The sequence below is a fragment of the Monomorium pharaonis genome, chromosome 10 (assembly GCF_013373865.1).
Source record: "Monomorium pharaonis isolate MP-MQ-018 chromosome 10, ASM1337386v2, whole genome shotgun sequence".
NCBI lineage: Eukaryota > Metazoa > Arthropoda > Insecta > Hymenoptera > Formicidae > Monomorium > Monomorium pharaonis.
Genome location: NC_050476.1, coordinates 20,267,413 through 20,286,884, shown reverse-complemented (window position 1 = coordinate 20,286,884; position 19,472 = coordinate 20,267,413). Strand labels below are relative to the sequence as shown.

General features: G+C 34.5%; 1 protein-coding gene across 6 annotated transcripts in view; it reads left to right on the top strand.

Moving 5' to 3' along the window:
* LOC105839332 (neural-cadherin) overlaps nucleotides 1-19,472 on the top strand; it is a 204,628-nt gene that overhangs the window by 27,376 nt on the left and 157,780 nt on the right. For 4 of the 6 annotated variants that reach the window (XM_028193763.2, XM_012685573.3, XM_012685574.3 and 1 more), the window contains exons 2-7: nucleotides 12,275-13,686; nucleotides 13,965-14,012; nucleotides 15,191-15,382; nucleotides 16,915-17,161; nucleotides 17,814-18,033; nucleotides 18,260-18,536. In XM_028193763.2, coding sequence (XP_028049564.1) covers nucleotides 12,372-13,686; nucleotides 13,965-14,012; nucleotides 15,191-15,382; nucleotides 16,915-17,161; nucleotides 17,814-18,033; nucleotides 18,260-18,536 — 2,299 coding nt within the window. In that variant the 5' untranslated portion in view covers nucleotides 12,275-12,371. Of the gene's footprint in view, nucleotides 1-12,274; nucleotides 13,687-13,964; nucleotides 14,013-14,525; nucleotides 14,535-15,190; nucleotides 15,383-16,914; nucleotides 17,162-17,813; nucleotides 18,034-18,259; nucleotides 18,537-19,472 lie in introns of all 6 variants that reach the window. The other 2 variants (XM_028193761.2, XM_012685576.3) reach the window with 2 other exon arrangements.

The following is a 19,472-nucleotide window of genomic DNA, read 5'->3' as shown; positions in this document are numbered from 1 at the left end:
TTGACATTTTCATGTATCATTCCGCAGTAAATTTCTATTGCTTTTTCGTGTCAATCTAAAGAAAAATTGTCTTGTTCCAAACAAAAGGTGTCAGATTGAGGGCGTAAAGAAAAATATCAAGCGTCAGCAAATTCCTTTAGCTAGATTTTGCGCGATTTTGGCCGTCTGTTTTATTTTTACGGACAAGTATGTCGATAAAGCGAAGGTTAAACTTTCGCCCGAGAACATGGACGACAGGAGCTCGCGTTCGCTAAACTTGACGCGAGCAGCAGATGAAAAGATTAAAAGGTCTGCCTAATCCTCGAGAGGAGGATCATAGAGATACGTGCGCACGTGAGGAAATATCGCGCGTGCGGTCTTTAATAAAAGAGCGGATCGCCTCCTTCTAATAAAGGCGCCACTCCGCAAACAGCACCCGCCAGCACTCTTAAATTATCGTCTTCACGTGCACGTGTAAAGTGTTTGTTAAACGACGCGTACGGCATGTCAATTTTCCTCGCCATGAAAGTGTATCCTTCGTATATTATTCCGATCTACGTTCCGCCACTTGATCGTGCACTATGCGTGGTGAGTCGTTTATACTTTGTCCGGACAATCGCTTCGTTACCTTCGAAAATGGTTGCCTCTTTAGGAGATTTAACGATAGAGACGTCAAAGAGTCGAGTGACTCAAATTTAATTTCTTCTCATTGCAAAAATTCATCGCGTCATGATTCGTTGCAACTTTTTGCGTTTCATTTACGTTTTTATTTTCATTTTTACATGACAAAATTTTAAAAATCTTGATCTATTTAATAAATTTGCAGCAATTCTTGCAAGAGAGTATATTTTCTCCTATACAGATCTTCTTTAACATTTGTATTTACGCTTTTTACTGTTAATTACTAATATAAGATTTTACAAATTACAAGTTTTATAAGAATTATAAATTTTAGAAATTTAAAATGGATCCAATATAATGAACATTTTTTTATATTAGTAATATTTTTGTCAAACGTATATCTTTTCTTCAAGAAGGTTTTCTTGTAGTTCATTACGAATTCAAAATCAAGCTTGAGCAATTTAAAATAGTGGATCAAATGGCAGTAAAATAAATTATTAATACTTGAAATAAGCATTAATAAATAGACGATTACGTGTCGTTAATACACAGGTTCTTGATTCGCTGATTAGTTGATTAAAATTGTCGCGATATTAAAACAAACATATCGCCGTGAGTCACGTTAGCATTTCTTCCCATAGCGATGTTGCCCTACAGCCGGCCAGTTTACTTTAAAATTGATACTGACGTTAACTGACGGCTTGTCGATTTTGAACTGCATCGTCCATTCCCTCCGCGCTGCAACTGCCTCATTTCATAAGCGCCGATGACCTCCCCCAATGCAAGTTCCATTCCATCCGCGCTACCTCGCTTTCCGATACCCTTTTTTTTTCCACCATGGCGAATGCGGCGTTCGTGGATTTTTGCCGTGGTAAAATTTTTAATCCGCGTTCGCGCCCTGCGGTGTCGAATTTCGGTATAGGCAAATATTGATTTGTCATCGCCGCGTGGAATGAAACGTCGAGAAACCTTTGTTAAACAACAAAGTTCTTGCGTGATGGCAAAATAATCTTGTTTTCAACACTTTTGACAGGCGCTGGATAAATTGCTGGCACGTTTACTATTACCTTTGTGTAAAAAATTAAAAATACATTTTTCAGTTTAATTATTCATACTTGTCACTGAACATAAAAAAAAATGCAACTACATTTTTATATAATTAATTAAAACGTGTTCAAATCATTCGGATATTTGAAAAATGATTAAAACTATGTAAAGAACAAAGTTCGCTTGATTCAATTTTAATGAGCTTTATTTCAAGATTTTAAATTTCATACATAGACCTCGTTTAATTCACGGTGCAATTAATTAACTCATGTTACAGATAGCTGTAAAAAATTTTCTATAATGAAAAGTACACATCGTTTACCCTATTCTTTAATACTTCTTTAATTTTTAATAAAAAAAGAGAGCGTCTGCAAACAAAACGTAGTTTTACACCATCATTTTATTAATATTTTAATGAGAGTTTAGTAAAAAAAATTAACGTTATATTTTTGACTAAACATTGTTGATATTTTATTAAACATTCACAAAATAACTGGTTAGATAATTTCCGCACCGACTATACGTTGAATCAGATAACTTGTTCAACGAAACGGTCACGTTGCTTCGGTACGTAACAGTCAACCAAACAGTGTCTACTTGTACATACAAACGTACACCGAACCGAATAGTGATGCCCGATTAAAATTCGTATCTCTAGCAATTAGCGTATACTTTTTCCAACAATACCAACAGTTGCCCTCCAATTGCGAATAACGTTCGTTGCAAATACGCACAAGCGTGCATGTACGACTCTGTCGAAATAACCAAATTTTACAAATAAAGGTAATAACAATTTAAACAGCTATATTTCAAGCGTTACCTTTTTGTTTTATTTTCATATATTTCTTGCGATTTTTATTTATCAATTACTATTTTGTTTTATTTTCAAACATTCTTAATGTATACCATATAAGCATGTAAATTTATTTGTACATTTATAAAATTTCATTTAGTTTTTATTTTTAACGCATATTTTCGAGATCAAATTATATATTTTGAGATAGAGTTATATATTTGTATTATTTATGTATTATCGGCGTATCGAGTGAGTTATTTTATTTTTAATATAGAAATTAATAACATTTTGCGAGAAAAATGTTATAATCTCTATTAAATATTATTAATATAAACTCTATTAAATATCTCTATTAAATATTATTAAATATACATTTAATAATAATCATTTGGCAATTAAGCTATAAAAGCATTTTTAGAAAGCTAACCAACTTTTAATCAATCGCGCTATGTATGTACATAGTGGTCATAGTAATTTGCGCTGCATATGTACACATGGTTGATATTTACAAAGGCAAAAAACGATAAATAAATGTTGTTATTTACAATTTCATGTTTTTCAATTATTGTGCGTTTAAGATTTATTTTAATCGTTTATGGGTTCGAACAAATGTATACTTTACCTTTAAAAACAATTTTAATTGGCTGTTTCTACATCCCTTCCTCTTTTTCTCTCTCTCTTTCTCTCTTTAACAATTTAAATTAAGAAAAATGCTCTTTTACATAAAAAATATTGATATTATTTTCCACGATATAAAAGTATTTATTTTATGGCAGCAATGTTAATTAAACAATATGTTATACAATTATCTGCGTTACAAGATTATATACATATATATGTACTTTTGTATATGTATCTATATACATATATATGTAAAATTAGCATATATATGTAACATAGATAATTGTATAACATGTTTTTAAAAATTATATACATATAGTTTTTAAATAAATCAGAAAATATTTATTTGAGATAAACCAATAAGGGCTAATTAAGTTAAATTCCGTATATAATTAATTAAGAAAATATCTTAATGCATGGTGACATATAAAAAAATGTACATACTTCCTGAGAATTCTCTGTCTCGTTGGTGACCGCGTTTGAGAATTTACAACTGCTAAGCGTTGCGCTCCTTCATAGAAATCACAGTCGTAATGAACACACCGCGATGCATAAAGCTGAGGGCTTTATGCTACGAGAGGTTGGCAATATACCCTTTGACGCATTTAAAAGCCCTTTCTTCCGTTGTTGTAAAGATCGTACCTGCGACCTCCGCTGATAAGATTATAAACTGAGCCTTTGAAATTCTGATAGAAAACGAATAAAGCGCGTTTGAGACGACCCTTTGCAAGCAAGCTTTTCGAAGCAACTCGCAGTTTATTATATCCCGAACCGATTTCAGCTGCAAATAAGTCACTGCAGTACAAATAAGAGATGTTTACGGATCTTAATAATCTTAATTTTGCTTTACTTTATTGTTATATAAATCTTTTATTATAAAACTCGCACGCACAAATCAAGTATTGAATAAATCAATGAATTTAATCAAAGCATCGATACAATATATCTCTTTTAAGCAATTTCGCAAGTAATGGACTTAACGAACGAATGGACTTGACGAGCTGCAAGGAAAAGAACAAGATTGATGTCACCGATTCTCCAGAAATGGTTTTCAAAGTCAGCGAAATGGATTCGGATGAGATTTTTTACAGGACAATGAGTGATAGCTAATTTTTCTCTTTCATGAATAAAATAGTCGTAACCGCGGAGAGCGGAGTTTTTCCTTTCTATCACCGAACAATCTAAAGAGAGCGAGTTTTAACCGTGACATAAGCCTATTAGCCCGGCAAGATTTATCCCCGGCCGGCACGGCAGTACGCACGCCCCCGCGATTTCACGCATTTAGAGCGGTTTTATAACGGTTGTGAGCGTTCTTCCGAAGTTCATCCATTATAGTGCGCGTTTCGTTAGGAATTACAACGAACCTCGCAGAGAAAGAAATTGCTCCGGCGTTTGCTGTATTTCATCTGTATTTCGCTTCCAATATTGCTCTGAAATGGATATTTTCAAGAATTTCGTGAAATAAAGCCAGAATGAAAATTATGTCTCCTTCGGAAATTTATATAAGATAATAAAAAGAATAAGATTTATTTAATCCTTAATCTTTTTGCACATAGAACTTCGAAAAGTTTTGATTATACTATTTCCACTTTTCATAATATAAAAAAAATAGTAAATCAAATGTTTCAAAGAATTTTGGATTATTAATTTATATATATATATATATATATATATATATATATATATATACATATATATGTATGTGTGAAAATATCATACAATAGAAGATAAATCTAAAAATTTAGAAAATTCTATGATTCTGTAAAGATTATTTGGCAGGAATTTGTTCTCTTTAAATAATAAATTGTTACTAAATAAAATACTACTAAATAAAATTGTAATCATTTAAAATCGTTAAATATAATTTATATTATACCTTTATTTTCTAATTCAACATGTTTTTCCAACAAATTATATTAATTTTTTCATTCTGAAAAAGCAAAGTTTTCCAGAATCAGAAACACTATTTGCCTTTGTAAATTGAGTTGGTAACTAAAATTACAATGTCTAACATATTGCTTGTTTTGTAGGACGTAGTTTTATGTATTTCTCTTTCTCGACATTATCATGCTATTTGTATTGTGCGTGTAGGTGTGTATATACATTAAGGTGTATGTGATATTTCCAGCACCTCACAATAGAACAAAGTTTTCCTCTTAATTTCGCACATTTCTCGTTACTCTGTCTCTATAGGCAAAATAAAACTACAAAACAAATATTAGAAAAGTGTGCTGTACGACGATACACTATATTTAGGAAATGTGATTATAAAAAAACTCAGAGATGTCTCATTCGCATAACATTAGTAGAAATGTTACAATTTTTTAATTTATAATTTTTAACCTCAACAAGATTTTTATTGTATCGTTTCAAATATACATGTTTTAATCAGAGATCTAAATAATGCATTACTTTTTGTAATGCATTACGGTTTTGTTACAGAATATTATTTTTTCAATAATCAATACGAAGGTTCTTAATTACGCATTACTTTTGAAATAATCAATGCAATTTTTTTCATTACGCATTATTTTTTAAATAATCAATGCAATTTTTTCCATTTCGGATTACTGTTTTACTAATTAATGTGTAAAGAAATAATTACTTATTAAAAAATTAATAAGTAATGCATTATTTTTTAATTTGCATTTTCATTACTCTGGTTTTAATACTGTACTAGTTTTGATAAAACAGATTCTTGTCAATAACTCTGTAAATCTTTTGATTCGAAAATACGAACATCAAGAATAATTAAATGGTGCTATTTAAACTTCTGAACGATGTTAGATGTAAACGTGCGATTTCCGTTTCACTTTGTAAGTATTTAGCTTTACAAATGGAGATGCTTCGCATTGTTGCACCTACTTTGTAGCGTAACTTACGTAATCGTGCCGTTTCTACGACGATTTAATTACCATTCTCTTTTTGATTGATGATGACTCTATTATACGTCGCAGGATGGCTATTAATTCTGTTGATTAAAGTCTAGTTATTGGATCTACGCTCTTTGGTGCTAACGATAATCGTGGATGTGCATTAGTCATGGAAACGAGAAATCATAAGAGGATTGATGATTTCTTTTTGTGCATTTAAATAAAAGTAATATAATTAATACTTTAACATAATTTTCGTTTTTTTTTTCACCGGAAAAAAAATTATTCTTTCTGTTGTATATGAACATAAATACAAACATCAAGACATTTTTACTTCAATCAATTAATGTCTTAATAGGAGATATTCATTGAAATATATTAATGGATATGATGTATGAAAATTAATAAATTTTGCTTAACACGACATTTCGTAAATGATTGGTGACGATACCATACAATATATGTAATGTTTTAATCAAATGCGTTGTACAAATGCATTTTTATTACAATTTATCACTCACAATCGTTCAAATAAATTAATTGTTTTATATATACATATAACAGATTCTTGCCCTACAACTTCCTCAAATAGTTATCCGTTCAGATTATTAATTAGTCATTTAATTTAATAATTCTTAATAAAAAATAAATATATACATGTAATAAAAATTTTAATTATATCTAAAAAAAAGGAAAAATCTAATAATCAAGTTTCAGATGATACATGATAATCAATAATTGAAGAATATATTGTAGAAATGACTTTTCAAAACCATCTCTACAAAGTAGATTTAGATATTGTATTTTTTCAACAATTGCGCCATTGCTGTCTATTTAATAAAATATAAAATATAATTAAAATATTTTTAAAATCTGAAAAAAATAATATGTGGTCTATAATATTTTACTAAAACCTTTAATGTAAACCGTTATTTAAATTTGCACTTATTTCATTTCAAGTGTTTTTCTTAATAAAACAAAGTCAAAATGCTATTGCGATGTTTTATTCCTTATAATAACATATTTTCTCATAATAACATTACACCAATTAGATGCGTTTTATTATACTCGACAAAGTATATAAAAGGGAATTGGCTTCTTTTATTTACAATTTAAAAAACCTATTTAGAAAGAGTAAGCACCTGTGTGCGATTACACCGTTTGCTCGTGAGAAAAATTCGAGATGCTGTCCCGATTATCTCCGAAAAGGACCAGGGGTTCTTATGCGGGTGCATTCCGCCCGCGGATACGCCGCCAATCTCGCAAGGTCAGTGCGCTGGAATAAGCCGGTCCTTTTTTTGAGGGTCGCGCGCGAATGTATCGTTTTCTGTGCTCGGGAGCCCGGCTCCTGACTGTCCCCAGCTGAAGTCATTTAATACGTTTCGAGAAGGGATTAGGTGTCGTGTTCCGTCGGTCTTAACCGTATAATGTAGGCTTGTAGACCGGCGGAGAGCATCTGCTCTCGGGCCGCGGGGCCCTCGACTCCGGTCCCTCGGAGGGACTCCGAGGTCTCGACTTCTCGAGACAGGAGGCCGCTGGGGAGACGAGTGAGAGGAGATTGGAAACACCGGGAGAATGGGCGGCAGAGAGAGAGAGAGAGAGAGAGAGAGAAAGAGGAGATTATTCTGCGCGGGCGCGTAAAACGGATTGCGAATGTGCGCGAGTAACGGCCACGATGAAAATAGATCCGGGGGTGGCATAGTGGTGGGTTAATTCAATACGTATCGCTGCCGCTAACGCGATTCAATTGTCAAGAAATCAATTAGAGAGTTTTCGAATAAGTATCCGATAGGTACTTGGTATTAAAATGTCATATCCATGCACGTTCGAACGTACTGAATCAAACCTTGACACCCGGGTAATATCAATTGGAAGGAAACTACGCATATTGCGTTTTTCTGAATTTTCGTTTTATTTAGAAAATGCGTTAAATTATTATTATATTTGTGTAATTATAATTGTAAATTTAACACAACAATAACGTGATGAATTTAAATAAATTCAAAGTTAACTTTGATATGATGTGACCTCCGTAGACATTTCTAAATCTATTACTCGAATAAACGAGTCATTAATATTAAAAAAAATCAGTGTTCTATCAAATTTCAAATCCATGCGAATTAATTAATATTAATAGTTTTGTGTGGGATAATAACTTAATTGAAATTAGAAAATTAATTCCGTGCTTGTTAATTAATACACATTGGAACTTGATTATCTAAACGGACGGTTTTGTACATTTTTTAGGAGAAACTTAATATATATTTTTTTCAACGTAAATTTCTTCAAATTGTTCTCGCTTCATTGATTAACAATGCACAAGAGTTTAAGAACAGTTCTGTCATTTATTTGTACGAAGGCAGTGACTATTCCCGACTTTTTTGCTTTCGAGTTTGACCCTGTTGTCATCGATAGTTAGTCTCAAGATTTGTTCGCGCTTTTGTGGTGGCTGCTTGTTTCGAATTTGAATCCCTTGCATACGCATTACCACGGTATCGGGAGATTGGAAACTCTCGCGCGACCTGCAGGCGGTTGCCGGGGGATGCGGGACCTGATACGTTGTTAGAAACAGTTGCCGCGCGGTGTGGATTGAGCTCTTGAAAACACTCTGCGGTATTGTCTTGTTGCGAGTACGTGGTTTTGCTCACAAAGACAGTTGGCAGCTCGCGCCGTTGCGCGGAGGGACGCACATGAATTTGTCGTTATCGTACGTTGCGTACAATTGCGAGAAATTCGTACGCTATTAGCGCAACAGTTGGTGGAATAGCGGAACGAGTTGCTTTCAGAAGCACCGCTACAACATCTGCTAGGAGCCGTGTAAGAGAATAAAAACTGGAGGAGGGAGGGCGAGCAAAAAGTAGGAGAAGCCGGGCAACATGCAAACTAAAACTGGAACTGTGCGAAATAATTTTTCAGGCGAAGCAGACGGCGCGCGTTTCCGGCGCGTTTTGTAGATTGGCGTAATTATATTGCGAGCCGAGATTAATTTATGTAGCCGGAAGAATATTACCCAAATATGCTCTGCAAGTAGAATATATATATTTTTCCACTCTTTTATGTGTTATTATAACAGATTGACGTAGTTTCGCTTATTTTTAACGGAAAAGTGTATTTAGCTTTCGCATAATAGTAATGTGAAAGTTATTTTACTATTCCTTTTTACTGAGCAGTATATTGCGAATATTAAAAAAGTTCAATTGTCCTACTTTTATTTAACTATTATACGCATTAGATTAATAATGCTTTAATTGTTATAGTCTTAATTGTTATTTAATTGTTATAATTATCAAATTACTAATCAATCAAAATATCAATTAGATTGCTAATTATACAATTTTTGATCGTTCAAAAACCTATATTACAATTTATTTGTTCATATTTGAATTTTTTATTAACCAGTAATTTTTGCATGTCTTCTCTCTACATGGACAGAATTTTCTCTTAAAATTTACCATCAAAATCTGGTAATTATGGAATAATGTGTGATTTCGAGGAATTTTACTATACTTTTTAGTAAAATTTACTAAAATTATAGTAAATTTTACTGAAAAGTATAGTAAAATTCCTCGAAATCACACATTACATTATTACAATTACCAGATTTTAAAGGTAAATTTTAAGAGAAAATTCTCTCCGCGTAGCGAGCGATAACTGTCAAAAATATAAATCCGTGCGTCTTATTTCGTGTGATATTATAGCACGGAGGTAATATTACATCCAATACTGTACTATTCTACTATATCACAAAGACAGTTATGTTCGCATATTTCTTTTTTCGGTACGACCGTCGCGGACCGAGCGGTTTCGAACTTAAACGAGCCGCGGCTGACCTCACATCCGGTTCTCTTGGGGCGTGAATAGAATCAAATGGAACGGAGGGTTACTAAATGACAATGGTCAACTCGTACGCGCCGTTCTTATTTCCGGTACATGCGGACATTGTTCATCGCATCCTGCGCAGCGTATGACAGCCAAAGGCGCGTTGACCGTCGGTACTTCATCGCGCAGTTCAATCGCTTAGATAACGATACTTTTTTTAGAGCATATTTAACCCAGCGTTTAGAGCATTTAACCCAGATACGACTTGTATAAAAAAAATTTAACTTTGATTAAAATTTCTTAAATTAAATTTTTAATTTGTATCTTCACGTTCTTTGTCATAATACGTTTATATCTCAATCGAATTTCGGAAAGAATACAGTAACTGATAAAAAATATTAACATTTGTTCTTTAAAATTATTCACATTGTACAATAAAAACGTAAACGTCACTTTCGTAATAAATAAAAAATTAATATCATTTATGTAATATATTCCTGTAAATTATAACAATTATCTAGAACATTGTCTCTTTGATTTTTTTTAGATTTATAACTCGATTCTTTTTAGATTTATAAAGTGAGATATAATTACGAAAGACAAGCATTAATAGAGTAAGCATGTAAAATTAAGTCTGCTAAAAAACGTTCGATTCGGGCATTATCATAAACGTAGAATTACCATTCATATTGCTCAATTTGTACTGTTCTACATGCGGCTTGTATCTTTATCTTTAGAATGACGATGTTTCTCTTTTCCAGTATTATCATAATACCGAAATAGTAAGCGTTTCGTGCAATGCGGATTTTATGCGAATGATAACAGTAGTCTCCGTAATTGAATATAAAGCACAAGATTAAGATAGTCGCATTTTGAAAAGATATATGAGATCATATTAGGTTCCACGAGAGCTTCACGCTATTTATATCGTGTTACGTGTATAATAACATTAAAATAAAATTTATGTAATCGTGATATGAGAATTTTCCTAAAATACAATTAACACAGTTGCTATTATTATCAATTTCAAATTAATTAAATCAAAATATCACTTCACCGATTAAATAACGAGTTATGAAACAAGATATGATATCGCAATATTACAGATAAATATGCTGCAATTTAATTTATATCAAAATACAAATGCGCTACGTCACAGAAGTAAATTTTACTTCAAATTTTATCGATCAACACCTTTTTTTTTTATTTCCCTAATACTTCACTTGCAACGTTTTAGAAGATAAACGATGTGAAGTACTCGGTGGCACTTTGCACAACAAGCTATGTTAGGAAGTGACTGTTAAATGCACGTTATGGCCGTGTACAGGGAGTGTTCGATCGAAAATAAAATTAAGGTTAATTTGCTGCGTTGCTTCCAATACGTAACACGGGTCATGAGCTTTTGTACGAGGCACGTTAATGACGTTATATGAGGGCTTTCTCACGTTGCGGCCGACGCGCGTGTAATTGCACGCGAATATATAAGCGTCACAGGATGCGCGCGTAAATTGTTCACGCGTAATGAATTTACGGCTCGGCTGTTCAAATTCCAAATGTAATGATTGAAAATGCATGCAAATTCATTGGAAACGCTTAAACGCGGATATTAGCCATCACGGCCTCATTAACGCTATGTTAATTCATCTGTTTCAATAAATTCATAGACGCATATTTGTCACGCGCGCTAAATATTACTAGCAGTGCAATACTTTATCATCTATTATTAATCACAAGGTTCATGCATACGCAATCCACTAATCCAGAATCCACATTAGACTTTCCCCTCATAATGTTTTAATAGATAATTTAAAAAGTAATTAAAAAATGTGTAACAGATAATTTAAAAAGTAATTAAAAATGTGTATAATAATTAATTCATTACATTTAATTATATAATATTCAAGCGATAAATTAATTAAATACAAACGCGTCATGTTTTGATATATATTATGCAAAACTTATTATGCAATTATGCGAATGATTTTGTGTGTCAATTAAAAAAAAGAAAAATAAAAATAATAATATTCAATCTGAGGCTCTAAATATTGAATTAAATTAAAATAAATGATGTAAAAAGAATCTAAGCTATCACATTAGATTATCGTGTGCAAATTCAATAATTTCAGTTAAACATTTAAAAGGAACCTTTATTTAATGCTAGAACTCAGAATATAAATAGAACCGCAAACGTTTTGACTTACAATTTCCAGTCCTTTTCAATACAATAATTAAATAAGCGTTAGACAAATGTTCTTTTTAATTAAATAAAGTTATTATTATTATTATTAACTTGCACATGAAAATCTAGTGTCAATTAAGTTTCATTTACTTTAATTAAACATTTTCAAATTAAATAATATCCTAATGTTATCAATTTCTTATTTCATTATTAACTTCTATTTATCTGCGGTTCGTTTATCAAAACTTCCCAGTGCTTTACTTCCCCGAGCATATAGTTTTTACGTTAACCTATCATGTTTCATCTTCTTGTCTAACAGTTTCCTCCGTTTACTTTCAGTTGGCATCAACACTGATGCTCTAGTAAAGGTACCTGGCGTACTGAGAGAGAGCGAGAGAGAGGCTAGAGAGCGGGAGAGCAGTACAAGCAGAGCAGGATGTGGCGCGCACGAGTCATCGTCTTCCTACTGGCAATCACTTCCGTCGTCTACGCCAAGGTGGCCGTGTTGCCGCACGATGTCTACCCGGGTTACGAGGTGACGCAATTCCGGCGCGACGCAAGTCGCGCCTCCAATTTCCGTCTTCTGGAGACCGGTTTCTCCAAGTACTTCACCGTGCTGGACAACGGCCTGGTGATGACAACGTCGGATCTGACGCCGCTGGTGGACCGTCCGGTGAACCTGATCGTTCTGGAGGAACTGGCCAACGGCACGCAGACCCACGACCTTCACCTCTACGTCATCAATCGCCGGAACATGCTGACCTTCTCGCATGACCGTCTGGGCGAGGGTGAAGTACCGGAGAACTCGCCGATTGGAACGCGGATAGACGGGTTCCCGGTTCTGCGGGCCCACGGCAGCTTTCCGGTACACTATAAGATCCTGCCGGACGATAAGGGAGAACGTCCCTTCGCCCTACGGGAGAGCGAATCCAATGACACTGGCTTCAATCTCACCCTGAAGAGTCAGATGCAGGGCGTCAGGGTGGTCACCGCGAAACCTCTGGATCGCGAGATTCGCGGTGTCTACACCGTCGTGATTCACGCGTCGGACGGTAATTTCCTCAGCACCTCGAAGATCAGTGGTATTGTTCACGTGCTCGATCAGAACGACAACAGTCCCATTTTCGAGCGCGAGCTGTACATTTTCGACATCAGGCCGACCAATTTGGACACCTTACGCAAAGGTAACGTGGCGCAGCCCGGTTGGAAGAGGTTCTCCACCGTGGGCAGAGTCACGGCCAAGGACGCCGATGGGGACAAGGTCGCGTATAAGTTGGTCACGCCTAGTAGCTTGCTGATCGTCGTGCCGCAGACCGGTGAATTACTGCTGGCCGGCGAGCCGGAAATCAATCCGGATCAGGACAGCGCGTGCGAGCTGGTTGTTGAAGCGCACGACTTACGTATCCCGAGCCGCAGCACTGAAAAACCGGCCAAGGTTATCGTGAGGTTCCTCACCTCAGAGCCAGATGATCCACCGGAAGTGCATCGTATTCAGAAAAGGAGGGTCACTAGGGCGGTGCGACCGACAAAGAAAGTCGACTTCACGGAGGCGGACGGCAATATCGAGGGTAAAATCGCGTTTTATCTGGAGAAGGAAAATGAGAAGGAGACTTACAAGATAAGAGACGAGAACAAGTGGGTCACCGTGGGCGCCAATGGCTCTGTGATGGTCAAACAGAAATGGGACTACGAAGAGCTGGGCCCGGAGAAGACTATCGACTTCTGGGTTACTATTACGAACACAGGTACAGGTACTATCACAAAAACTTTTACAATTATTACCTATTAATATTCCGAGATTCATAGTGTTGGTGTCGATATTTACTGAAAAATATGTTTTTGCATAACCTTTTAATTAATTTGATTTTTATCGCTACGTAGAGGCTACGGTGGAAAATATTTATTTTGCGCAATTTTTCACTTTTGATTGTATTTTTAAAAATAATTTATTGTATTCGAATATATAATATTTTTTATGATCTTTATATTGTTTAATTAATTTTTGTTTCGATATTCTTCGCATGTGAAGAGCCATGCGTGCGATATCCACCCGGTGTTCCGTGCCCATATTATGATGGTAAAATTTTATTTCGATAAGTATTGCCTGAAATAGTCTCAACTGGCACATATTTCATGGCGTTCTCGAACACATTCACGCTTTTCTTTAATTCATGCTCAATCTTTGGGGCTTTGTTTAAAGGGTGCAGTATCTCTGGTTTAGGTGACTGCAAATATGGATCAGAACATTAATTTCACATTTACTTTGCAGAAATATTATAAATATATATACGTACAGCAATAAATATTTCAGGATATACTTTCCACGTTTTCTCTTTCTTTGGATGACAAAATTTTATTCTCGAGTGTTCATTAGCGAATAAAATATTTATAATTATAACATAAAACTAATTTAGACATATATATTTTTTACCTATACATATTATGAATCAATATTACATAATATTATAATTTATTATATTTATTGCCGTATCTGTCTGCTGTATCTCGGAAAATTTATCTCTCACAACCACATTATTTTCAATATTAATTGTAACTCTTTTCTTTTCTCGCAAAACATCGGCTTCAAAAGGATTTCAATGTAAGTAGCAATTTCTGTCTCGCCCATTTATAATATAAATATATATTTTAAATATAATAGCATATTTAAAAAAATTAATCAAACATTACTCTATCTCATATTGCTTTCATATTACATTTTCATACAACTCAAAAGATCTTTCTGTAGAAGCGCATTCTTATTGCCCACGCTTCGAGTAGTATTTTACATATTGCAAAACGAATTACTTATTTATCAGCGCTGCGACGAACGCTATTTGCATACGAAAAACTGGAATACACATTTGCACAGAAAGGGGAATAATGTTAAATTCTAATTGAATTAAATTCCTCTCTTTTTGAAATATAAGGTAACTACGTACTGGTAATATAAAAGAATACAGCATCTGTGCAATTCAATTTCTTCTTAATGGTGTATTTCCTTATAAAATCGAATTTATTATTTCTCACGTGAAACATAATAAAAAAGTAATGTGTCATTTACCTTTGCTGTACAGTTAAATATAAATTCGAGGTCGTTAATCTTTGAAGTGCCTCATTAAAAAATAGCATTGAAATAGTATTGCAATAGCGATTAAAATTTCGCAACACGCAAGTGGCGTACTCAGCAACGCTGCTCTACATTGTTAATGCATTCGCGTGGCTGTTACGTATACGATAATCGATGTGACGTTATAGATACCGACAATCAGCGCGTCATCATCAACATGAAGGATGTGAATGACGAGCCTCCGTATTTCATTAATCGGCCACTACCGATGCAAACGGTCGTTCAGCTGAACGCACCGCCGAACACTCACGTGTTCACCCTTCAAGCTAGGGATCCTGACACCGACCACAACATCCATTACTTCATCGTGCGAGATCGAAGTACGTAATATCACGAGTAATCGACATTCGATATTTTGAGCATTAACGCTTACGTTCCGCGTACAGGCTGATGATAATGTAATAAAGAACAAAATTAAATTAAAATTATCGACGCGCGTGAAATACTTAAACTTTCCAGAAATTCAATAATTTTTATATAACAATTCACTTAAACAATATTTAAGCATTTACTGAATTGTTTTTGTGAATTGTTTTTGTGAATAAAACAAATACTATATATGTTACATATAAAAAGCTGGACAAAGGGAAAATCTTTCGATATCTTTGTGATATCGTATATTAATACAAAATTCAATAAATCTCTGCTTTAACGAGTAATTGATACTTTCATGAAAGACTAGTGTATAATATAAAGATATAAAATTATAAACGTTTTTGTACAAAACGTTCAGCCCTCCTGTTTTCATATCCGCACCCGTATGTTTTATCCATTTTTATGACAAGTGTATTATTTTTATAATATACATATTATTCTTATACTTAACATAATTTTTTTAAAGCTCCATTATTATAATAATTAAGTCTAATCAATCTTTGCAAAAATATTCAATTACATATTGTAAAAATAATTAACAAAGTAGTGCCCTTTTATCTATACTTCTTATAAAGATAACACATCGTGCATATGTTTGATTATTTCAAGAAGAAATTAATTTTTATGTTGGCAGGAAAAAATATATGGAACTCGCTCTTAACAAAATGTTATATTACTATCAATAAAAAAAATTATTGTCGTTGGTTTAAGTAAAACAATAATCGAGAATTTAGTATTGAATTTTTCATTATATGGGAAAATATTCTGTTAACTGAACAGTTGAATATTTCATTAATTGTAAGAGAAATGTAAAATTTAACAAATGCTACATAGAAATATGTAGAACAATCACAGGTGGCTTAATTATTAATCTATATATATATATATGCATTGCGTTGGTGTAAAACGCGCATTGTTCTCATTGAAAATGTCCCGATGATTACACTGGCGACCTAGTATCATATTCTGCACTTTACAGAATTATATAGTAATGATGCCATTACGCTGAATGCTTTCCCACAATTGTGCTTTGATATTATAAACAATTTTTATTTCACGACATAATACAAAATATAAATTCATTTTGTGATATTAATACGACGTAATATAAAATATAAATTCATTTTGTGATATTAACGCCCAGTCCATTAAATTGATAAATAACATATATAATAACTAAAATACATATGATGAAATTTAAAACCAAAATTTATTCTTTATTCCTGGTTCGCAACTCTTGAAACTTTTTTAGATTTACGGATAGATTAGTTATTACTTCTTAATCGAAATTTACTTTGATTTTAATTCTAATCTTAAATAACACAAATAAAAACTAGAAACTGTAATACAGCTACGTGATTAATATTAGTTGAGAAATTTCCATTGGAGGAACTAACGGAGCTAATGTATCCCAACTAAGACTCCTTTAATCAATCAATTAATTAATTAATTAATTAATTAATCACTATGCACGCAGCTGGCGGTCGCTTTGAGGTCGACGAGAGATCAGGAGTAGTACGTACTCGAGGCACCGACCTCTTCCAGCTGGATATGGAGTACGTCCTTTACGTGAAAGCCGAGGATCAGAACGGCCGTATCGACGAGAGGCGTTTCCAGTCGACTCCTGAGGAGAGACTATCGATCGTCGGTGGAAAACGCGCACCGCAGTTCTATATGACGGCGTACGAGGCCGAGATACCGGAAAACCAGAAGAAAGACTCCGAGTTAGTTCGCAAGCATATTAACGCTTTCAGTTTGTATTCGCTAAAGCGGCCTGAACTTTTCTCAAAACGTTTCTGTACGACTATAAATGATTTTGGCAACTTTTGGATAAATCAAAAAGTATTGACACCTAAAACATTGTTAATAAAAAAAAATTTCCGTGATCATGTCGCTCTAAATGATTACTGTCGCTTTTCGAAAGAACTGTCTCTTGTAACAGCTCTTTCTGTAAAAATATAAAATGTTACAGGAAACAACAAAAAACAAAGTAAAATATCTAATCCCTTTTAAAAAAATTGATCGTTGGACACACAAATTTTATTATTTTTTTGCTATTTTCACATGATTGTTTTGCAATGTCCGGCTCACCAACGTTCTTTTATTTGCTTTCGCCAGACATTATTTGTACAAGATTGCTTGCATTTGAATATCGCAACTGTTTGACTTTAGTCCACTTTACTGTCGGAACTGTTTATCTTCGGGGGTTAGTTGACTTTCGAAGTTCGATCTAAATTCGACCGAGTTGCCCGTTCGCGTGACAAATGATCAAGATTTCTCGAAATTTATTCCTACATCGTAGCTTTTACTTTATTTCCGAACTGTCAGCCCGGATGGGAATGTTCGTGCAAGTGTCACGTGTTCAAACTTTTTCAGCATAATATCGGTGAAAGCTAAGTCGTTCGCCGACCGGGAGATACGCTACACGCTGAAGGCGCAAGGTCAAGGAGCCGCGGGTACATTCAACATCGGGCCGACTTCCGGAATTGTGAAACTTGCGAAAGAACTGGATTTCGAGGATCTTCGGCAGCCTCACATTTACTCTCTGATAGTGACAGCCACGGAGGACTCTGGTGGTTTCTCCACGTCGGTCGAGGTAACTGGATTTTATGTTTCCCGAAACTTTTGTTGTCGTTCCACCGCGAAGAATAATATTTTCCCGCCGCCGGAAAATGTAGCATCCACCCACCAAAATCTGCATACGAGCGCGATCCTCTCTTTACTTGTTGAATGTTAGCTTGAATGTTAATTTGAAAACAAATAGCGAAACCAACGTCGAATCGATATGTTTCGGTCATCTTACGAGTTCATTCAATTTTTAGCTGACAATTCGGGTGTCGGACGTGAACGATAATGCCCCTAAGTTTGAACTGCCGGATTACCAAGCTCACAATGTCGACGAGGATATCCCGTTGGGCACGAATATACTGAAAGTCAAAGCGACTGACGCCGACTCGGGAGCGAACGCGGAAATAGAGTATTTAGTTTCCGATGATCACTTCAGCGTGGACTCCAATGGTATTATCGTCAATAATAAGCAGCTCGATGCGGACAACAATAATGCCTACTACGAGTTCATCGTTACTGCTAAGGATAAAGGTAAGGCCACTTAAAAGAAAGAATAAATTACACGAGGCTTACCTTACAGCATATTGAAAAAAAGAGTTTAATAATAACCAAATTGATGGTTATTAAGAAGCTTTGGCGAAATCGTTTCAATCAAATGTTCTGTTAATATAATCAAATATTTAGTAATATTTAATAACCATTTGGTAACCGTTTAATAACCGATTCGTTACTGACATTATTATGTTTAGTTACTATTAATTACTAAATATTTTGCAGTAATCAAACATTTAATTAAAATTATTTTACCAAAGCTTGATTATTATTATTAAATTCTTCCTTTCAGTGTCTAATATGACTTAAATTGTTGAAGAAAATATTTTGGGTGGTTCAGATCACCCCGATACTTTCGTTCATTAATCCTTATTAGATCCTTAACTTGTTGTAACTCGTTTTAATTCGCGCTGTTTCATCGCATACCGCGGATGATCGCTCCTTCAAAAGCTCTTTGATATTTGCCTCGCTTTAAGAACTTCAAATACCGTAAAGTCGACGCTCGTGTTAACCCAGTGATTTGGTCACGTAGAGAGAGAGAGAGAGAGAGAGTAGAAGTCGGGAGGCCTTTAGCGTCAGCAAGCCGAGAATTCAGCCCGGGCGGCTAAATCTCACGGATTTGGTTTTCAAACGAGCTCAAAATCTCCGTCTCGCGCCGCACACGGGACGAGGCTCGGCATCCGTAGACGCGAATATTTGCGTTATTTGCATACATACGGCGCGAATGCGGGGTGGTTTTCAAACAAGTCGCGGCTTAATTGGAAATAAAGCGGCCGAATTGGCACGAATAACACGTACGCTTTTTATTTATTGCGCGTTCATGCAACGCGAGTGCATTTCGCATTGGGAAACTTGACGTTGTAGTAAATATTCCGTAATATTCCTATCGCATCCCGAGTTAAATAATTTAAATTA